We start from the raw sequence: 22,827 nt of genomic DNA, 5'->3' as shown, positions 1-22,827 counted from the left end.
CCAGCAGGAGATGGCTTCCTCTCCCCTGAATTCTTGCAATTTGTTGCCTAAGCAATATGTTTGGTTCTTTGCAAATACTGCCTGGATTTCTGCACCTGCGTGATTTTCTCCAAGGAGATGATCTTTTGAAGGGCCTCTTGGTGTGGGGCTTAGCACAAAGTAGGCACTCACAGAATATTGGCTGTGAAAATAAATGAATGAAGGAGTCAAGTAATAAATTCGACAATAAATTCCCCGACAGGAGATGTTTTCATATGGGGAAGTCCTACTGAAGAAGCTAAATGAAGAGTTTTAGGGATAGTGGTGGTGGCAGGCCAAAGCAGAAGATTTTCGCCTGGGAAGAGTCCTGGATTTATTCACTGTCAGCAGTTGAGATGTAAAGGTGACCTGGAGCTTGGTGGAATCATTCTGACCCTGCTTATGGTTCTTATAAAATAAGAGAGACTCCTATCCCGAGGAACTCTGCGTCTTTCATTTCTTTTACTCCTCACCAAACTTTCGGCTCTCCTGCAAATATTACTTGAAAGATAACTAGTATATCATCAGCTACTTCCCCTTACCCACATTGTAGATGTCAGCCTTCGGTAGAAATTCTCTAGTTTTGAGCCACAAGCGTATTCTTCCTTTACATTTATTCTAAGGTCATTTGTAGGATTAAATGCCAGACCGTGAAAGGTGAATCGAGGGCAGTTGATGTAAGAAGTATGATATTTGAAAACCTTACGTCAGTGTACGTAGAGGTGTGGGTGCACAATATGAGGGGGGCGCGACAAAATGACTTGTGAATGTCTCTCTCCATGACCTGTTTTGACCAAACTTTATTATGCATTTAATGGAGTTATGACAAAGAGTAGGAATCAAAACACATGGGGATCACAGAGGCTGTTATGTTTATTGTGTAGAACAGACAGTGATAATCCACTAAAGAAATGTTTTCAACAAGCAAGCGATTCAAAGTACAATCATAGACAGCAACTCTACATGAAGAACAAAGAATAAAGTTAGAAGACACTCAGAGGAACAGGGAGAAAGTCAACTGCAGTTAAACGTCTTGATACTTTTCTCCTGCAAACATACCTAAACTTGCAGAAATGGTAGAAAAGTTAAATGTCCAGTCTTACTTAGCTGAGACCAACAACAGCAAAGAACAGTCCTATAAAATTTATCTCCCACAAAAATAAACTATATATATAAAAATTTTATGATGTTCTTACTGTTCCATTGGCCACAAGCTTTTTTTTTTTTTTTCAGTATGAAAAATGAGGTATACTGGGGCTTAAGAGGTAGTAGTGTGTTTTGATTGTACAACGTATAGGAAATAAAAGAGTAACTTCATCGGAGATGGAAATCGCTCAGTACTCCGAGTTTGGCCAACATGAGCAACTTGCTTCAGTTTTATGAGCTGGCCAATGAGGTTTTGAAAAGGCCCAACCGAGGATACGGAATGGGACTTTTATTTTTATGAGCCACTGTTTATTTGCTTATTTAATGCACAGTTAACAGTAAGGTTGAGTTTTAATTCTCTCCGTAGCTCCTTTGGTGATTCACAACAGTGAGCCATCTGCCAGTCTCAGAGAGGTATGTGGCCTCTGAAATGACCTCCCTGAAGCGGCTGGAAGAGAGATGGTTTTGAGTTTCATTTGGCTTCAGTACTGGAAGCCATACCGACACAAGCCATCATGAGAAGCTACCTCCTGGCCCAGTTGATAATACCATGTTAAAAAGTCAGCACACTCACGAGGAGAGAAAGCAATAAAAACTCTACATAAGAAGCGTTTAAAATAAATCTGGTTGAGACATATTACAAAAATCACATTTGTGTAAAATACATGAAAATATCTGTCAAGCATTTTCTCATATTCGACGAATCTTAAAAACACATATTTTTTGATTGCATCATGCAAAAGCTGAGCTGGTTGCATCACACCTACAAAGCTTCAAGTTTCTTTGAAGGTTGGCTTTTATTTTATCTAGTTCTTTGCAGGAAGTATGTAAAAATGAGTTCCTTTCTATCAAATGTCTCTTACAAAAATAGTCTGGACTAGGGATAGCGGCAGTCTGAACGCTTTCAGACACTGACAAAAATGAATGCTGCAAGTCACGAGTTCATTCCTTTTGAAGTCTGGAGGTAGGTCTTTGCAAGTCAATTAGTCCATTTCCTTAAACAACTCATTTTGAGGTACAAACTTGGAGGGTGAGATTTAAACATTACAGTCAAATTTTGTGTGCTGTGTAGTGTGACTGAGGAAAATTATCCTTAAGAACCTAGGAGCGACTTGGTTAAAAACCACCACCAACAACAATATTCAAGTTAATGTAGAAATCTAGCAGAGAAGCTGAAACAAGTATTTGTAAAATTTTAATTAAAAAAAAAATAGAAAAATACATAGCCATGCTGAAACACAGTAAGGAGACTGCTTCTTTAACTGTAATGAAGTGTACAAAAAGAACCGCAGATGATTAGCATCACCTACCCATTACGTTTGTTTCTTGCATTGCTTGTGTATAGCAGCATGTAATAAGTACTAGACTGTAAATTAATTGTAACATTCAGAGGTAGTATTGAGTAGTGGGGATATATTATTGCATCTCTGGCTAAAAGTGCAGTTTGAATGAAGAGACGGTGAACTGAAGCCAAAGTCAAGCACCTCAGTCCACCATCCTATGTCAAAACGTATTACTTGAAGTAATACATACGCTTGATTTGAGGTAAGTGGTATTTAGGTCTTTCACGGAAACTGATACATAATGAAGAGAGGAGAGGGAGAGAGAGAGAGAGAGAGAGAGAGAGACTGCTTTTTTTGTTTTTAAATTGTAGTATAACTATAGCAAAAGAAATTTAGATTTCGCTCCTCCCACCTCATCATTCAGGTGAGTTCATCATGCATTATTCTGTTGTACCTTCTCGTTAAATTACCAAGAGGATAATTTTGCTTGTTTAGGTTCCTTAAAGGCTTTGAAGGTAACAAGTGTGATTTATTGCTAAATGGCATTTGGCTCTGTAGGAAGTAGGTTCTACCCGGATGAGTGTTTTCCTGAAAACGAGTGCCACGAGTAAATTTATTACTCCTGCTGATATGTGTGATATCCATAAATATAGGAGTTGGCAACATTTGCTTGCTTACTTCCCTTTTTGAAAAATGAACATAACCTTTTCTGGTTTGTTAGCTGAATGAAAGGATACATCAGCATTTCGTCTTATTTAGAAATAAAAGTTAAAAAATCATCAAGTAAGTGTCTACAAGATTATACGAAAAAGAGAGAAGTAGTATCTAGTCCTATCTTTGGTGTTCTAAACAGAAGCTTCACTAGGGCGAGCAGGTTGGGTGGTGGCTGAGGGGCACACAGGGTTGAACACCGCGCCTTTCCTACAGGAATGCCCGATGTCACGAGCGTGACGCTTTTCTCGTCTGTGTGCAGTGCAGTGATTGACTAAACCCGATTCAGAGTTTGTTTCCTCACCCATCCGCTCTTGCTTATCAGTTCAACAAACTATTAGTAGGTTAAGAAAAAAGAAAACAGTAATTAAAAGTTGCATTGTTAAACTGTGTCCCCTGTGTTTACAGCAGTTTTTCACTAAACCTGGGACTGTGAAGGGATTACAAAGAAGGTGATTAATATAGTCCTTTTTAAGGTTATGTGATTTCTCCCCCCACCCCAGCCCCCGCCCCGCCCCCGCCCCCCCTTGCCCACCCCAGATGAAAGTAGAAAGACCATGGCAATAAAGAGTAAGTGGTCACTGCAGTGTCTTCTCCCTTCAAAAGATCCAACTGCTGCTGAGGTAGAAATCGAATGTCGGCGCCCCCTAATCCTCTTCTGCAGACTCTTGTGAGGATGTCTCTTCAGTCTCCTCCTGGAACACACAGGGCAGAACCATTATACCGTGTGGGCCGTTCTTACCGACAGTTTGGAGGTGACCTGTTCCCACAGCCCATTATGCCGGCTTCCAAAAAGGAAGCGGATGATTGGCAAGCCCTCATTCCCAGGGCTTCTTAAACTGTAATTGAGGAATCAAGGTGTTGTTTTTTCCCAGAGCAGTCATTAGCCGCTGTTGACTTAAGGCTTGACATCATGGCGGCTGGTCAGCAAATTCAATTGTTTGCAGTTCAGAGAATGTCAGGCTAATTTAAGCTTACTCGCCAATTAGAGTAAAAAAGAAATGGATAGATTTTTCCCGACAGCATGCCGGCCATCAGTTTTAAAAACCAGTGCACAAGTAAGCAAAAAATAAAGGGAAATCCTTTCTTGAGACACAAAGGAACCTGTCCAGCAGATACTGGTAGTCATGGCGGATACTTTTATGACACTTGCTAGATGCTTTTAGGCATGGTTTGTTATTGTTCCCATTTGATAGACAAGAAAGTCAAGGCACGGCAGGGAATGCACCCAAAGTTACAGAGGGAGTAGGGCCAGGAATGGGCCGAGCCAGACAGGCGTCAGAACCCACGCGAGACCAAGATGCCAGCACTTCCGTGCAAGAGCTGACTACTAGCTTCCTTTCCAAATCGCGTTCCTCGTTCTTGTATTTATTAAAGCACATTTTAAGACAATGAGCAAAGTTTGGCCTACCGGCTGGATGTCAATACTAAATCCACATCTACCAAACATTTAATGGTGGGCTGGCCAAGCAGAGAAAATCTAATATATATGTTTTTGCAGGGCCTCCTCTTCATATAAATCTAATTCTTCCTTCTCTTTCTCTTTCTTTCTTTTTTTTTTTTTTTTCCTGATTCCTTATGGCTCTGGAATTTGTTGGAGTTTCTGCAAGCTGGCTTGAGCTGCACGGTTCTCCTTCCCTTTGCTTATTTAACAAATGTGCAGTACCTTTCAGGACATGGGTGGTAAAGCGGAGACAATAAACATTTCTGATAAAAGTGTCGTTAGTGAGAGGATGATTTTTATCAAATGCTGCACATTGTCTCATAAGACGGCATGTGAAAAAGATCTGGGAGAAGAGGTAAACATTTACTCCTGCTGCAAACTGAGCCTGTTTAAGAATGGCCAGCTTAAAACAGCTTATAACAGTCTTCATACTTTAATAGATTTGATTTTCCACATGGCTTCATTTTGTCTGGGTGGCTAACGGACACAATTTATACCTCTCTTCCTTTCCCAGGTCACTACAGTACACCATTCAGTAAAGCATGCCTTAAAGCTTGTCTGCATTATATGACCAAACTTCCATTCATTAGTGTTTGAAACACTTCAGCTGTGAAGGAGCTCCTAAATGCTACCATGTGTGACGCTTTTGCGTGAGAGCAGCAAACGGGAGGAAAAAACCCCACAGAAGTGGGAACTCACACACTCACAAGAATGCATGCGCGCACACATGCACACACTCACTCTCCCTTACACACTCTACCCCGGGCTTTAATCACAGACCGCTGCTTACTGCAAACCCCTTGCAAAAGGTTTCAAACTTTCTCTTTCCCCAAAGACTAAGAAAGCTGTAAATCCTGGGAATAAACACACATGCAAATGAATGGATTACAGTTAAAAAATATAACCACAGCAGCATCAAGTCATGAGATTTCACACCGGTTTTGTTTAGTCTGCCTCGGGTTATGTGGGAAATGTGGAACGTATGAAGCTACCTCCCCTCCGCTCCCAACCCCCACACGGAGGGCTCCACATATTTAAGCAGCAGGTTTATACCTCTTGACAGGCAACAGGCCATGACCCTGAGATTCTCTCTGGAGTCCCGGCCACAAAGGAGGATGTAGCATGATCAAAGCCACAGACAGACGAAAGAGAGGCAAGCCAAGGTTCAGCTGCCCTATGACCTTGTCTTTTCACTCAATATTTAAAATCCAGAAAGTCACTAAGCCGTTCGGCAGATCCACTCTTCATCCGTCCCCCCATGACTCAGTTCTCATTATGACACAAGGTGTGAACTTAGGGTACTGCTCTGAAACAGTCTACAGCATGAAGGCTGGCAGGTATATTGTATTCCTTCTTCTTATGGTTAACACATTAATAGAACTCGGTCAAGCTAGAAAACCTTCTGGTTTTAGCTGTAATTATTCCAATTTCCAACTGCCTGCTTTTTCTATACTATCTGGAAACCAAACTACTTCCAAATCCGGAAGGAAATAGAATTTTCAGGCCATGAACTTACAAAGACCTTGTAGTAGATGGAATGTGATCGGCTTTTCAAAACATTCCCAGAAACTTTGCTTGATTTGAGCTCTTGAAGCTCCCGATATGTAAGTGGTTTATTTAAATGCCTTAGACACAACTCAGCTGAAAATGATGGTCCCTCATATTGTTCCCTTTACTTAAAACAGCTCTTAACACAACAGGGATAGTTGTTTGACTAATGTATCTTTCCGCTGACCTTGAAATTCTTCTACTAGTAGCTGTCAGTTAGTACCGGGTATGTAAGTAGGATGTCAGAGGGTGGGCGCCTCACTCTGTTAACTTTGGGAAATAATGTGGGCTCTCACATGCTCCAAATGATGGTTTTCTCAAATGTGTAGTTAGTGGAGCATCCCCTCGTCTTGGCATGGCCCCGACTGGCCACCCTCCAAGGGACAGCATGGCTGCCAGGCGGATGACGATGGGGTGTGTGGCACTTCTCACCTCTGCAAACCTCTGTTCTCACCTTTTCAGTGACTTAACTTTTGCTATATGTGTGGTTGCTGTGACCAATTATGGGTATAATTAAGAGAAGAAAAATCTTCCCGGTGAGGAAAAAAGATGAACTTGGAAAACCCGCCCTCGGCTGCCTGAAATGTCACGGCTGACCAGACCTCACACGGGGCCCTTCTGTGGTGCAAAGTGTGGACGGAAACTGGTGATGTAAGGGCATCAGCAGCCGGCTCTGGCGTCCCCAAGGAATCTTATTTCCATAGTAGAGTAGGTGGTTGGGACCCCTGAGATTCAATCCTCTTCAGTGACTTAGAAGACACTGCCACTCATTCTAGACAATAGCTTGCACCTTGAGGTCTCTACCTAAATTACTTCACGTTTGCAGCATAGGGCCAAAGGACCTTTGAGCTTGTGTAGCACCCCCAAGAGCAGCTCTGAGGCAATAAGGAGATGGAAACTCGATAGCCAAGAGTTACACACATCTCGTTAGAAGCTAGTCCGCAAGGTGGGAAGGCAAACAGCAACAGTCTGGTCAAGGAGGCTAACTGTTGGAATGGGTCTTCAGGAATGCAGGATAAAAGGACTTTTCCAAGTGCAAGTGCACAGTGACATTTTTATGAGCACCGGCCACCGAGGCCTCTAAACACTGAACAGCTCCCAGCCATTCACGCGGCTACTTTACAAAGACAACTGAGGCTGCACCACATGCGAGTGTTTTGGGCAGAAAACTGATGAGAAGGAAAGGAAAGTGGGCAGAGCTGGAGAGCTTTATTTTTATAACGACTCCTGGAAAATTGCACTCATTTTGCCTTAGTTTTTCTTTCATTCGTGAAAAAAAGGAATTTAATAAATGTAACTCTTTCATTGCTTTGGTTAAGCTTGAACAAACACTCCACTAAAACCTAGAAATACAGTTCACACTTACCTCCATCCTGCATGTGGCATTTACCTTTGGGTGTACTTCCGCTCATGGACTCAAAAGGAGGAAGAAGACAGCCCAATATCCAACCTTATCCTCTAATGCCTGATGGAATTTTAAAACGTCTTAAGAGTCTAATCATAGATCTTAGCACACAGACACAAGTGAGGGTGTGTGCTGGAGGAAAGTTTAGTACTTAATGTGAGAGCCGAAGCTCTGGGTTTAATTTTCAGATGCAGACTAAACAGCAGGTCTGCAGTGGAAGGGAGGCCAGTGAATTCTAAATGGAACCGGGAAACAGAAATACGCTCCTTGCAAATTTCAGGACTCAGGTCCCCATGATCCCCCTCTTTGTGTGTAGTAAGGAGTGCAAAATCACAGAAGTCCATGTCAGCTTTAATAAATCCCTATTTTTTTTTCTCCTTGATTGCAAAGAATTCTGCAACTCTTTTATTATGAAATGCTTCAGGCTAAAAATACATTTGTAATTTCAGCTATCTTGCCAATAAACCTACAAATACCTGGTTGTCTAGAAAGAGTCATTATAGTTTCATGACAAATTCTTTTTGTCATCTTAATATGTTCAACTCCTTAAGGACTCGGAATGACACATGTAAGAGTTTTTCACCTTCCTGAATATCTCCAGCCAGTCCCATCAGAACAGAAATAATGGACTCTCTGCCTCAGCAGCAGCAACCAGAACCGGATTTTTCAAGTTCCATCTGTAGCTAAGTGACCCACAAGACCACAGAGCTGAGTTTTTCTATTTCTCTGTCAGATATTTTAATTTAAAATGGATTGAGGCTGTTTAACTTAATGGAAAGTGATTATTTCCTCCAACTAGGAAAACTTTACATCAGATTTTTTAAAAACATGTTAAATGGAACATATATAAACCAGATATTCTGGCAAGTGGAAGGTATTCTGGTGGAAATGCTAGGAGGGAAAAATTTGTTTTTTAACAGGAGACTTAAGAAGTTGGGATATTTAAGGCATTTGTACCCCATCCTTTCTTTATTTTAGCTTTATATGGCTAGAAAACACAAGCGTCAGGACTACCTTGCATGTGTTACCATCAACTTAATAAAGTCAGTGTTAGGGTCTTTACTGAGGGACGTTTAAGGAAAGAAGGTTGATCCTGGAGGTCGATGACCACCAACATCAACCCTGACATTAATGGCTTGTGTAACTCACGCCATATTCTCACTGCATCAGGTCAGTAATGACAATACCCATCTAACTGCCCAACAGGGTGTGAGAAAAAAATGCGACAACTGAATGGGAAAATTTTGAAAAAAACAAAACAAAACAAAAAAACCAGTATAAGATCCTGTAAGATATATAGTGTAGAATAATTATTGTTAATTACAGTTACTCATTCTATCTTTCTTTCTTTACCTGTGATTCAATGAGAGACTGCTGAGAAAGAAAATTTTAAATAACGCCTCCAAAAGAAAACAAACAAGATGTCTTTGATTTCTAAAATGCACTCCTGTTTGTCTCATCTGCACCCTCAATCAGGGTTCTGTCACTGAAAGTATTCAACTATGATACTATCGATTTCTTTCCAGGGGTGAAGGGATATTTACCAATATGTTGAGAAGAGAGTCACACTTCGCAGATAGGGAAATCATTTCATGTATAAACTAATTGCAAGTTTCAGGATCCTGTAAGTCACCATTTCTGAGGGCCACAAGCTCTATCGATTTTCCATGCCAGTTCTAATGCTTACCGAAAGAGCCTCATGTTTGAAAAATAGCTAAAGATGTAGCAAAAGGATTTTTGCATGAAGGAAGCATTCAGAAGAAGGAAATTTATTTCAACATCTCCGAAACTGTTGAGGAATGTTCTTGTTTTTACATAGTTTTTATTTTTATTTATTTATTTTATAAATAAATAAAAGGGAGAGAGAGGGGCAGAAGAAGAGGGAGAGAGAGAATCTTAAGCAGGCTCCATGCTTAGCATGGAGCCCGACGCGGGGCTTGATCTCATGATCCTGAGATCATGACCTGAGCCAAAATCAAGAGTCGGGTGTTTAACCAACTGCACCACCCAGGCACCCCCGAAAAGTTTTTAAATCGATTACGTCAAAGAGTGTTTAGTGGTTATATTCCAGACGTGTTTACTGGTTGGTGGCAAAGACCAGCAGAAAACTTTTCTCTTGCTTTTCTATGTGTGTAAAGTTTTGCATATCTGTTGTGTTTGTTGCCAGGGAAGAGAACATTTCTGGATTTTAATCAAACGCTTTTCACCGAACATTTTTTTGTTGTCCTGAGCTAGGACTTTTGAATAAAATTAGGAAAATATCAGTAATAGTAGTAAGTCAACAAACAATTTCTCAATATACACTTGAGTGTTCCACAAACACTTCCTGAATGTAAAGGAAGTGTCCTGGACCAAGCAAGATATTGCTATTCAAACATTAAGGATTTTTTTTTTTTTTAAGAAAGATCAGGTTTTAAAACCAGTTACTACTTATTCATATTAATTTGGGTCAGCATGTTTGGATAATGAGAAGAAAGTTTGCATATTGAGTCAACGATTGGTTTTTATTCAACTCACCTCAAAATGCAGAGGAAAACAGGCAGACAGTGTCATTTTCCTTTTTAGCCTAATCCATGGACTTTACCACTTTTTTTTTTAAGATTTTATTTATTTATTTGAGAGAGAGAATGAGATAGAGAGAGCATGAGAGGGGGGAGGGTCAGAGGGAGAAGCAGACTCCCTGCTAAGCAGGGAGCCCGATGCGGGACTCGATCCCGGGACTCCAGGATCATGACCTGAGCCGAAGGCAGTCGCTTAACCAACTGAGCCACCCAGGCGCCCCAAGGACTTTACCACTTTTAACCATGGTTAAAAACAATCATACTTAAAAAAAGAAAAACTCCTATAGGAAATCTGGCAAGCCCAAAACACTAAATTTTGCCCTGTGGGGGTTCATCTATTGCCCCAAATTGAGTGATGTTCTTTCACTTCTTTTAGAAGTTTATGTCATCTCTCTGAGACATTCCCTGACAAGACACAGCTGAGTTCACCTTGCCCATATTTCTTTACGACAAGGGTTAGCCAAGCTAGTTACTTTGTATGCTTATGGTTAATAATCACTTTGCTATGTTTCCTTGCCCTACCCATGTGCTGTTACATCCTTGAGCAACTTTACTGTAAGGGTTAAACGTTGGTTTCTACTGTGCTAGACTCTCCTTTTCTCTTGACCTCTGCAATGTCAGAGGTCAGAGGTTAAATCAAAAAGTATTTCGTATACAACAAAACAGTGCCACTAGGCCGGGCTTTGATAGAATTCTTCATGTTTTGCCAGTTGGTACCAAACATTTACTGGCCCACAGAATGTTTTACCAGCTTGAAAGAGCGTAAGTAGGAAAATAAATAAATCAGTACTCTTTATGACTTAGGCAGCATAAATCACTGTGTTCCCTGAGTGAGTAGAAGAGTGACTATTTGCAAGTCTGATTTATTAGGAACTATTTGCTGCATTGGCCAAGGTACCATTTAGAAGAGGAGTGTTAGATTGAGAATGCTCTCCCCTCTGTCTCCCTCCTCCTCTCTCCTTTGTGTGTCTAGACCAAGAGCCCCCAGTAAAAATGCCTTCTTTAAGAACAAGATGCTGACTGCAATTCATCAACTTGCTTGTCCCAAAATGAAATCTCTCATTTTGCTCCAAACAATGTTTAGGTTGTTTGAAATATAAACATCCTTAAAACGGCCCTTGAAGTCCCTGTAAAAACATTCAACTTTTTTAAGAGGGGAAAAAAATCCCATGATAACCAGGCTTATTGAGAATTCTTTGCCCAGGTACACACCACCCACAGAAGATGTTACTTGCAGGTAAAAATTCTCCTTGGAAACAGAAAGCTTTGTTTCTACTCTTTTAGAAACAGAGCACTTTCCAAGCTTCTCATTGGGAAACTGAAAAGGAGCAGGTTTATACTTGTCTTAATTGGTAGAGGTGGAGCTTGCCAGGACAACAACAATGAGGAAATTGGGTTGAAAGTTAAGGAGAACTGTTAGGATTTTTAAAACCTGTGTTCCCTTTGGGTAGGACTCAGGTGAGAAAAAAAATGTCTGAATTAAAGAGCAGGAGTCACTTCTGATCTCCTCTTAAAGCCTTAAAGGAAGGAAATCAAGAAACAGTAGGATATTCAACGAACCAGCAAAAACCTTTTTAGAAGTTTGCCATGGTATGAGATTTATTCTTATCAAAATAAAAACTCGAGGAACAACGCTCTATCAATAATAATAACCTGATACTCTTACGGTGTTATCTTATAAAAACAACAATGACAACAAATCCTACCACTTTCCCACTAAAGTTAGGGACGTGATCCATGTGGTTGAGAATTCAACCGCTTCAAATTGCTAAAAAACGAACATATTAGCTAATTTCTATTTATTGCTTAATTTGTCATTTTAAATAAAAATATAGCAGAGTTCCCCAAGAAGCTGTGTTTTCACTGTTTTTATAATTTAAAAAATTAATGTGACTATTGCAGATTATTCTCTTTAAGATTGTTAAGAGGCCATTAACTTTCCCATGAGGATGTGGGACCCACTTGAGGTCTCTCGCTGATGGTGCCTGGTGGGCTTTATAAACACAAACCCCTGCAGTAGGGCTTCCCTTAAATTTTTATTCTTCTCTGGACACATGTATTTATATACATAAACATATATTGAGATTTTGAAACTTATAATTCTGGACTTGTCTCCTCAGAATGAATTTTGCTGCTTTGTATTCCCGTTTCAAGGAGTGGCGTTCTTGAGGCTCTGGGGAACTTGCAGAATTTGATGGCATTAGGATATTTTACAATAGAGTCTTTGTAATTCCATATAAATGTGACATACATATAAGAAAACTGATTCTGACTGCTTTAGTCCTAATGAGAGGATGTGGCAGTTACTGTAACATTTCCCCCTTAGTTCAAACGATCTTCGTTTTTAAAACAGTGCTGTGAAAAAGATAGCAGTTTTGAACTAATGCGAGTTCTAGGATTTTCGAGGGTATAAATCTCTGGAAAGGAAAAACCCAGCATCCAAAAATAAGTCAGAACATAGCAATACGCTCTGGAATTTATATAATTTTGAATCTCTCCAAATTTTCTTGGGAGCAAGGGGATATGTTATTATCCCAGTCCATAGATGGGTAAATAGGGAACAGAGAGATTAATTCACCCAGTGACGGGGCCAAAAAGCAAAACCTAGGTATTCTTTACACAGCGCTGAGCCCTTTTCTTTAGATGTAAAATATTTAATTGTATTAAAATATTCACCACCTCAAAACAGGATCTGAATGGAGCCCCTCAAAGTACTGTTGATGAAGAGAGGATATGAGCCTGAGTTAATCCAGACTGCCACATGGAAAAGCCATCTGGGAGGGTATTTTGAAATAAACAGATGGAAAAGGAAGAGATCCTTTTGTATGTAGTGTTAAATTTACATTATCCTCCATGAACTTCCACGTAGCCCCCATGTTTATATAATTCATCACTGTATCCTTAGACAATAAAGATTAGGAAGCCCAATGAGCTCACTTTTTTTTTTTTTTTAACTCTGAACTCTTCCTTTGGAGGGCAAATCTAGAGGAGGTCTGTAAGACAGCCAGATGGATCAGTGAAGACCAACCCAATCCATCTGTGCCTTCTTCGATAGTCCTGATTCTCTTGGGAAAGAATTTATGATTTCTTGGTATATTACTGACCAATTTGCCATCAGTTTTGGCCACACTGATAATCTCCACCTATGATTTATTTGTTTCTGCCTCTCTACTTGGGAATATGCCACTCACTTCATTGATAACATCTTCCTTTCTTTCCCTAATTTAGGTCTCCATTTTCCCCTCTGCAACTAAACAACAAAAACAAAATCAAAAGGCTTCCAGGGGTGCCCCGGTGGCTCATCAGTTAAGTGGCCCACTCTTGATTTCAGCTCAAGTCATGATCTCAGGGTCCTGGGATGGAGCCTGTGTTGGGCTCCCTGCTCAGCAGGGAGTCGGTTTGGGATTATCTCTCCCTTTCCCTCTGCCCCTCCCCCTGCTCACTCACGCGCACTCTCTTTCTCCCTCAAATAAATAAATGTCTTAAAAAAAAAAAAAAGTCTTCCAGGAATTATCCCCTTAAGTAACGCCTGGCATTCCACTCATCCATCTGTATCCCCTATGTGCCTCATATACATTGGCATTCTGTGGTCATTTGTTCAACAAATGTTTAAATGTCTTCTCATGTGTGTTCACCAAGTATATTTTTCACCCCTGGCTGGCTACACGTTAGAATCATTTGGGAAGTTCATAAAAAATAATGATGCTTGAGTCTTCACACCAAATAATCAGAATCACTGAAGGGTGGGGTCAGCGGTGTGTAGGTAAACTTGCTTGCCAGGAAAAAAAGGTCCTGATTTGTAGTAGTTGTCAATTTCCATGGGGTAAATACTCACACCATAGTGGATTTTAAGCTACCTACCTGACATCACCAAACATACAATTTGAAAGAGATGCTCACAACTGGCTTGTAAGGGCTGGCTCCGCACACACTACCGGGCAGGGTTCAGGTATATATATACATGTGATATTGAGATATATATAATAGCCACATAAATACACACACACACACACAAACACACACATATACAATCTCTAGGTCATTCTAATATGCAGCCAACGTTAAGAACTTTTTAACTAGATTACACATTTCTCAGATGCAGTGACTGTTTTTGTTTGCCTCATCTTCCCTACAACACCAAGAATAGAGACTGAATCAATGTCATTAACAGACCACATAAGGTTATTAATCTATTGTTCATAGCCAGTGATGCAACAGTGAACACTGCAGTATCCTTTGATCCCAATGCACTGACTTTTAAATTTATTTTCTCTTGAAGTTCTTACTGATGGAAGATGAGAGGCTAAATATATTTGGAATCTCCTACTTAAAATGTTTTTGTTTATATTTTGTTTATTTAAATATTGTTTACAAACACTCAAACACTGGGTATTTATTTTTAGTACTCCTTACCACTCTTGCCTTTAAGGGGGCAGCCCTGAGAACTTTTTTTTCATGTTAACTCTGCTTTTATTTTACTTAAAATACACATTTTCCCTATATGCTTACATGTGTTTAGAAGTTTCAATTTTCTTTCAAGCAGCATTTGTATAGAATAGTAGACACATGATTGCTCGGATGGTCTTTCTCAGGCAAGGCACCATTGTCCCAAGAGAACAGGGTGCAAAGTACAGTTTTAGAGACCTCTAAGGAAAAGATCCCATGGATATTTTAAAGTATATGAAAGAGCTCTACAAAGAACAGGACTTGGTAACCCATGACACTGGGTAACGACTTACTTCAGCAGGTTCTGTATGATATATTCAGATCTCCTGGGCATCTTTTTTTAAAGATTTATTTATTTATTTTAGTTGGGGAGGGGCAGAGGGAGAGGGAGAGAGAATCTCAAGCAGACTCCGAGCTGAGTGTGGAGCCCAACACGGGACTCAATCCCACAACCCCCAGGCCATGACCCCAAGACCATGACCCTGAGATCATGACCCAAGTGGAAACCAAGAGTCAGAGGCTCAACTGACTGCACCACCCAGGTACCCCTTCCTGGGCATCTCTTTAAACCCAGAAGTGGAGAATAGTAGGACATTCTTAAATTTTAATAATAGCTCACATACTTGGCAATCATGGTTAATTTATTCTTCAGGTTTTTTTTCCCCTTCAAGATATACTTCCTCAATAAATATGATTCTTATGTTTCTATGTATAGATTATATTCAGGACAAGGAACACCAGGCATAAAGAATAAGAGAAGTAAAACTGGTTCCTAATTTTGATGCTGTTAAAACTTCAGAAAATCTGATTCAGCCAATGAGGAAGGACCTGAGGATTCATCAATCTGCAAAGTTGGGAGAACTTAATTTCCCAGTTCCCCAGCCTTCTTTGGGGGTGTTTTGGGATTATCAAAGGTTATGGAATAAAGCAATAAACAGATTATGTTCCTGTCATAAATCACAATATATTTTTCAGCTAATAAGTTCTGTATCAAGTCAATGGAATATGGATAGATAGAAGGAAAGGACAAAATTTGATGTTTAAAGAGTTGGCAAAACACGTGATAAGATTATTAAATATTTGTTTTATATGAGGCACAGAAATAAAGATTTTACTTTTTAAAGTATTTATATTTGCTTTGTACACTTCAGGCCTTGATTGTCTAGGGGTTGTTTTTTTTAAGATTTTATTTTTAAGTAATCTCTATACCAAACGTGAGGCTCAAACTGAAAACCTGGAGATCAAGAATTGCATGCACTATGGACGGAGCTAGCCAGGCACCCCTTAGGGTTTTTAATGACACAATCTCAGACTATGTATTCCTGGCTTTGTCTGAAGGACACAACAAATTTGCAAGAATACTGTGATGCTGACATAATCAAAAATAGAAAAATTCTAATTAAAGATTTAATTTGGGGTTGGGACGCCTGCGTGGCTCAGTCGCTAAGCATCTGCCTTCGGCTCAGGTCATGATCCTAGGGTCCTGGGATCGAGCCCCACGTTGGGCTCCCTGCTGAGCGAGGAGCCTGCTTCTCCCTCTCCCACTCCCCCTGCTTGTGTTCCCTCTCTCGCTGTCTCTCTGTCAAATAAATAAATAAAATCTTAAAAAAAAAAAGATTTAATTTGGGGTCATATCTTTTTCACTCTACTTTTTATATTAATTGGGAGGAAAAAATCATAATGACCATCTCTTACCTGAGCAGGCTTCTTTTGAACGACTTGTTGTGGCTAAGGAAGAAACAAACAAAAAGAACTGTTATATTTTAAAAGGAAACATACATAATGAAAATAATTAAGTATACATGTTTTAAATATAGACACTTGCCTGCAAAGTAAAGACAAAAAAATTGGTTCTAAAATTAGATTCACTTGAGGAGTCAAAGGGGCTAATTTGTTAATATTTTGTTTAAAAACACTCAGCTTTCTTGAGATACAGTTTACATACCATAAAATTCACCCATAAGGTGTATAATTCAAAGTTTCTTTCGTATATTCAGAGAGTTCTAAAATCACCATCACGAGGTAGTTTTAGAACATTTTCACTTCCTTTCAAAGAAACCCCATACCCATTATCGACTGCTCCCCACTCCCTCCTGCCTTACCAGTCACCCTCCCATTCCCTAACCAACCACTCAACTTTCTGTCTCTATAAATTTGCCTATTCTGGACATTTCATGTAAATGGAATCATCCAGTATATGGTCTTTTGTGTCTGGCTTCTTTTACTTAGCACCATGTTTTCCGGGGTCATCTGTGTCATAGGCACCCATCGGTACTTCCTGCCTCTTTACAACTGAGTAACATTCCACTATATGGATATACCACGTTTTGTTTATCCACCCATCAGATGATGGACATTTGGGTGGTTTCCACCATTTGGCTATCATGAATAATGCCATGAACATTCATATATAAGTTTTACTGGAGACATGTTTTCATTTCGCTTGGGAATAGATAGCTTGGAGTGGAATTTCTGGGTCATACAGGTAACCCTATGTTAAACTTTTTGAGGAGCCACCAGACAGTTTTTCAAAACAGCTGCACCATTTTACATTTCCACCTGCAGCATATGAGGGTCCCAATTTCTCCATATACTTGTCAACACTTGTTACTGCCTGTCTTTTTAATTACAAACATCTACTGGGTGTGAGTTCAATGTCACTGTGGTTTCGATTTGATTTTCCCTAATGACAAATGATGTTGAACATCTTTTCATGTGTTTATTGGCAATTTGTATATCTTCTTAGAGAAATGTCTATTCAAATCTCTCGCTCATATTAAAGTTTGTTTTTTCATTATTGCGTTGTAGGAGTTCTTCATATGTTCTGGATGTGAGTATCATTGGAATATGATTTGCAAATGTCTTCTCCCATTCTGTAGTTTGTTCACTTTCTTGATGGTTTCATTTGCAGCCTATTTTGTTTTATTTACATCTGTAGCTCTTAAATTATGTATGTAGAGCAGAATTCTCTTTTTTGAGTGAAACATCTGAGGGAAGTTTTTTCTACCCAGCCTAAATTAATTTTCCAACAATTGGAATATTTGGAAGATATTTAAGTTATTCTTGGTTAATGTAAGAGTAGTATCTGAAGCCCAAGCTTTTTGGTGGATTATTTCCAGTACTCACTCTCAAGTCCAAATAGAAGCCTTACTTCTTCTACCTACACATCACTAGGATTTGCAAACACAACGGAGCCACTCTGATGTGGATCGTGACATGCTTTTGTGGCACAAACGAAAAAAATAAAATCGCTCCCGTTCTCCCAAATAAGAGAAGTTGGGGCAACGTCACCATATCACGGGGCATAGAGCTCCTATTCATTTTCATCCCTCTCGGAATTTCTATGATGGTGTGATAGTCCTACTGCTGAGGTAGTAAACATGTTAGATAAAAATCATCAGAGCTTTTTTTTTCAGATGAACAAGATAAAAACAACTTTTTAAGATGACAAAATACTTCTGTTCACTGAAAAGAAAAGGGCTCTTCGCTTTGCCTGTAAGTCACAGGGGAGATGACATCATAAAAGCCCAGACTGTGAGATGATCTTTTCTCCAGGTGGTACTGAACCAAGGATGATGAGGACTTCTTGCCTCTTAGGACTCCAAAGTGTGTGCTGACAGAGTATTCATTTCACAGGAGTCATTTGTAAGGACAGACCACTTTCTTCCTTCTCTTTCTTCCTGCCGATGACACCTGTATACATGTTTATTCCCAAACCGTTTCAAATCCCCACACATTCTTGCAGGCTGACTGGTTTCTACGGCCCAGAAGTTCCCCTCCTCTTTTGGCTGAGGATCCCGCATTCATGGGACTCCTGCACACCGCGGGGCTCAATGAAAATCCTCTGTAAGGGCTGCCAACTCACCCGATTTTCCATGAATGAGGTCCTGACACTTCAATGAGGGGAAAGACAATGTCTGAACCTCAGCCAGCCCTGGCTCCCGGCCTAGTCGGTGTCGCAGAACTCCTACCAGCTGCCCCTCCACACAGCACTTCATACTTCTCAGACCACCAAACAAACAGACCCTTGAATGCTCTCACTGCTGGTTGGGGTGATGGCTGCCAGGATGTTTTCCCAGCCTCTGGCACCCAGTGGCTCCAGACGGTGCCGAGAAAGTTTTCTGTGGTTGTTATTTTGTTTTGTTTTTATTTTTATGAATGGCTTTGGTAGAAAATGCAGACGGAAGCATAATACTACAGCCATTCATAAAAAGGAAAAGGCAACAAATGATAATCTGGAAATCTTCTGGGACACCAAACAAACCGCAAATTTTCTTATCTTCCTCGGGGCGTCTCCTAGCTTAGGACTAAGTGTTAATACCTAAAAACCAGTTGCCTCTTAGGATTCTTGTCATCAAAAACATGGTTGGCCCCTACATCTCTAGAAGAAGAACTGAATAATACCAACTATGCATATGAATCGGTAGTGTGGTTGGCAGTGTACTTCCCTGCACCTTAATACATGAGTCATATTTTACACATGCATTTCCCATATCGAAGCTAAAATCCTTTTTAATTTTAACAGCTGCTGCCCCTTTGTGACCAGGGGGGCCCAGGCCTTATTATTTCCTTTTTTTTTTTTTTTTTTTTTTACAGGGAATCTAAGGCGTAGGGAATCGAAATCACCTCCCCTAAGATCGTTTTCTAAAGCTAAAACAACTTGAGTCTTCTTCTTTTAATTCCCTGTATAATACTCTGAAGAAACCCATTTTCTTCCTTCACCTCCTCTCTCTAAAGTCAAATTCAAGTCCAGATCCAATTCAGGAGGAGAGAGGCCTGACTTCCACTTCCAGATTCCCCTTCTTTGGGATCTCAGGATTCCGCACGGCCACCATGGGCAGAGGAAGCCCCTGGCTTCCTGAGCAGGGCCCAGCTCTGCTTTACAAGGCTGCAGGTGACAGGTGAATGCCAGAGAACACGAGTTAGGCCCCACAGGGCCAGCTGATCCGCTGGCTCCCACTTGGAGATTCTTCCTTCATTACCAACTGTGGAGGGTCTGAAGAAGTCCCTTTTAAAGGCATGGATTTCATGAGGATGACTGTATTGAACAAGTAACAAAGTCCTTTAACTTGCTTATTTAGGTGTTTCTGATGACTCTGTTTCTAATTAGTCTGCGCACATGGTGAGTTCATACACTTTAGGCACCTTGTTGGCTTGGCATGCAAACCCCTAGTGCACTGAAATTTTGAGTACCTTGTGTTAAGAGAGAGTTAAACCTTTCAAGAAGATTCTCATGCAAATCTCTCACTCATTGCATTTAAACATCTCAAACACAGTAGGTAAAAGAGAGCTTTCCAGCCAGAATGAAATAACATCATCATCAACAACAAAGGACTCTGAAGATCAAGTGCTTTGGGTTAATACAATGTTAAAATAAGACCGTGAGAACTAAAAAGAACCCACAGCTAGAACATATCACGGGAAGATTCAGAAAAGCCCTTTCTAACCACACGGACTTCAAAGTGTGGTTCTCTGTGGGCCCATCCTTATACTGGACAAGTAGGCCAAATTCAAAGTACAAACTTTATGCAAATAAATATTGTTAAAATTCGTACAGAGCGTAGGATACAGCATGCTAAGAAAGTGCAAGGGATACAAAAAGGGAAAGCACATACTTTTAGATTTCTGAGATCATACAGTGAACCAATATTTCTCCAAAAGAAAAGAAAATAGTTATCGAATTTTTAATGTTCACAGAGTATTTTGGTTTTTAAGATTTTGTAGAATGGCACTTGTGTAGGAAATGGCCCGCTGCACCATCTATTTCAGAATAATTAAGGGGTTCCCCGGCCCTCTTGAGAATCCAACCTCTGGTTCCACGGAGTCTAGGTATTTAAAGCTGATACTTAGACAGCTAAGCCACCCTTCTGGTAGGCATTGAAAGAAAATCCTTCATAACAAAGGGCCTAGACATTAGTAGCTCATTTTTAGTACTAATCAAGACAGTAAATGAAATGAGACTGGAATTGGGCTTACCAACTTCATTTTGAAAAAAATGAGGTACAATGTGTAGTAAGGTAAGGAAGATAATTATGTAAAGAGTCTTAAGTTGACCTTTGAAAGAAAATAGCCCTTCATTCGGATCTCTGTACAGGTGGGTCTTTTGGTTTAATGTAAGCAGCAGATTTTTAATCTAATTATATCTTTTGTTTTTGCCAGCCACTGGGAGGTGGTTTTGTCCACTTTGTTTTAAAATCATAAGACCGTTGTTCAATCAAGAGGTACCTCTGCTCTTTAGCACAATCTTTTCTTCATGTAGATTGTTTTTCACTCTCACAGCAGTATAGAGTAAGACAGATTCCCCTAGCTATTTACTAAAAAAAGAATTTTAAAACCCTCATTTCCTCTGCAAGATATGAAAGTCCCCCTCAGTGTCACTCTCTTGAAATGAGAGTTAACATTGAAGGGGACTTTAACATCTCCCAAAATAACATCTCACAGATAAGCTCAGCTATTTAAAATTTTAAATTAAATATGGGATCATATTAAAATTTCTAAACAGATATTTGTTTTTAGACTTCCAGAGAGTCCTTTATGCCTAAGTCAGCTCGTTGAAAAAGTGGGTCTTATGATTGCAATTGTAACCACATGAGTGCAACCACCTTCATATTTTGCCTGAACTGACTGATGAATGTATCCCTACCATTTGGAGAAAATTTCATTAAATAAATTGACCTATTACTTAATTACTTCAACTGCTTTCTGGACTAAATTAATTGGTTATTTGTAGTAAAAAGTATCAACCAAATTCAATAAGTAGACACAGCCCAGATTCTACACAAGTAATTGTCCAGTTTCTACATAAACACTTCAAACATGGCCATGAACCATGAAGGCCCACACCAGCTTCATGTCATGTGGTGTACATACTTATGGGAGTTTTTTTTTACTTGTGTTTTGAACAGTACCCCTTTTCACCCTTTGTCTCAAATAGTTTAAAGGCAAAAAAAAAAAAAAAAAAAAGACCTTTCTTTCTGTATATAACCATTGGCCAAGATTCATTTTCATTTATGTACTGAGAAATATGCCTTTCACCCTTTGAAATTTCACAGTGCTATTTTGAATGCATTTTCTTTGAATATGACATGAACCGAACTGGAGGGAGATTACCATCATCGAGAATGAAAATTCTTTCCTGCCTTTCATGAAATGATGTAATCAACACACTTGTCCATGATCCTCTGGATTTACAGCTCTAAAACTTCAGTATTCTGGAAGTCAAGATTTATACTGGGGTTCCTTTAACAAAATGACCATGCTTTACAGGTTTTGAACCATTTTTTAAAAAGTGTAAGAACATCTCCCTCTTCTTTTACAAATCAGATCTTCAGTGGAATGCCACAACAGAAAGCAGACAAAATGGTACGTCTGACAGGAAGGCCAGTGCCTCGTTTACCTGACTTCTACTCCAAGCCATTCCCTGCCCTCCAAAGATGCCCTGGGGCCCCTCAGTGGAACACCGGAGCTCCAGGGAAGGTCACATAAAGGTCTCTGATCTTTAGATGCAAATCCTCCATCAGACCTGTGTCACCAGGATAGGTGGAGGCAGAACATTCCCTTCCACTCAGCAGGACTTACACTGTTAGGTTAAACCATATGAACTTGCACACGTGTTTGTCAAACCCAGTAAGACAGCAACAAGTTCATATAGGTTAGCCTAATAGAATCAGGGTAAGGTGACCATTCTCCTTATAATTTTTGTGATTTGTCATTAAGCTTTGGTAGCCTATACAGATTTTAATACTTTCTGTGCATCTAGATCCTGCACTCAATTTCCCATGCCACCCCACCCTGGCTCCTAACCCTGACACATATTTTGCCAAAGTCCTCCAGACTCTGGGGTGAAAGAAGGGATTTGCTTATACCAGGTGTGATGTTCCAGTTTTCTCGTTTATTCTGCCAGTACACCATGGCTGGCTTTGTGATCATCTAGCTAACTTCTCATACACACACAAGTCCTTCTGAATTCTACCTCTTCACCGAAATGGAATGGCTAGGATAATTTGTATGTAACAATTCCTGGCGGCTATCCAGGAGAGCTCTAAAAGGAAAAGTGTAACTTCTAGTTTAATTTAAAATGGTCAATTCTCAGTTACTGACACTAGTGTAGGGCAGTGGAGTTCAGGGTACTCTCTAATGCCAAATGATCCAAAATTATTTTATTTACCTAAGAATTTTTTTTTTTTTTTTTGGTAATTAGATAAGAATATGGTGTGTCTAAAGTTTGAAGAATTTATTTCAGATCAAACGTTAGTGCAACAGTGT

At 39.9% G+C, this 22,827-nt stretch overlaps 1 protein-coding gene across 2 annotated transcripts in view; it reads right to left on the bottom strand.

Annotated features, from left to right (window-relative positions):
* Positions 1 to 798: 798 nt before the first annotated feature.
* HMGA2 (high mobility group AT-hook 2) overlaps positions 799 to 22,827 on the bottom strand; it is a 140,525-nt gene continuing 118,496 nt past the window's right edge. For both annotated transcript variants that reach the window (XM_006731195.3, XM_081822007.1), the window contains 2 exons: positions 16,258 to 16,290; positions 799 to 3,853 (listed from right to left, as the gene is read on the bottom strand). In XM_006731195.3, coding sequence (XP_006731258.1) covers positions 3,806 to 3,853; positions 16,258 to 16,290 — 81 coding nt within the window. In that variant the 3' untranslated portion in view covers positions 799 to 3,805. The remainder of the gene's footprint in view (positions 3,854 to 16,257; positions 16,291 to 22,827) is intronic.

The sequence above is a fragment of the Leptonychotes weddellii genome, chromosome 5 (genome assembly GCF_054177405.1).
Source record: "Leptonychotes weddellii isolate Sample4059 chromosome 5, ASM5417740v2, whole genome shotgun sequence".
Lineage (NCBI taxonomy): Eukaryota > Metazoa > Chordata > Mammalia > Carnivora > Phocidae > Leptonychotes > Leptonychotes weddellii.
The sequence above is the reverse complement of the archived record's forward strand: the minus strand, read 5'-3'. Positions and strand labels throughout refer to the sequence as shown.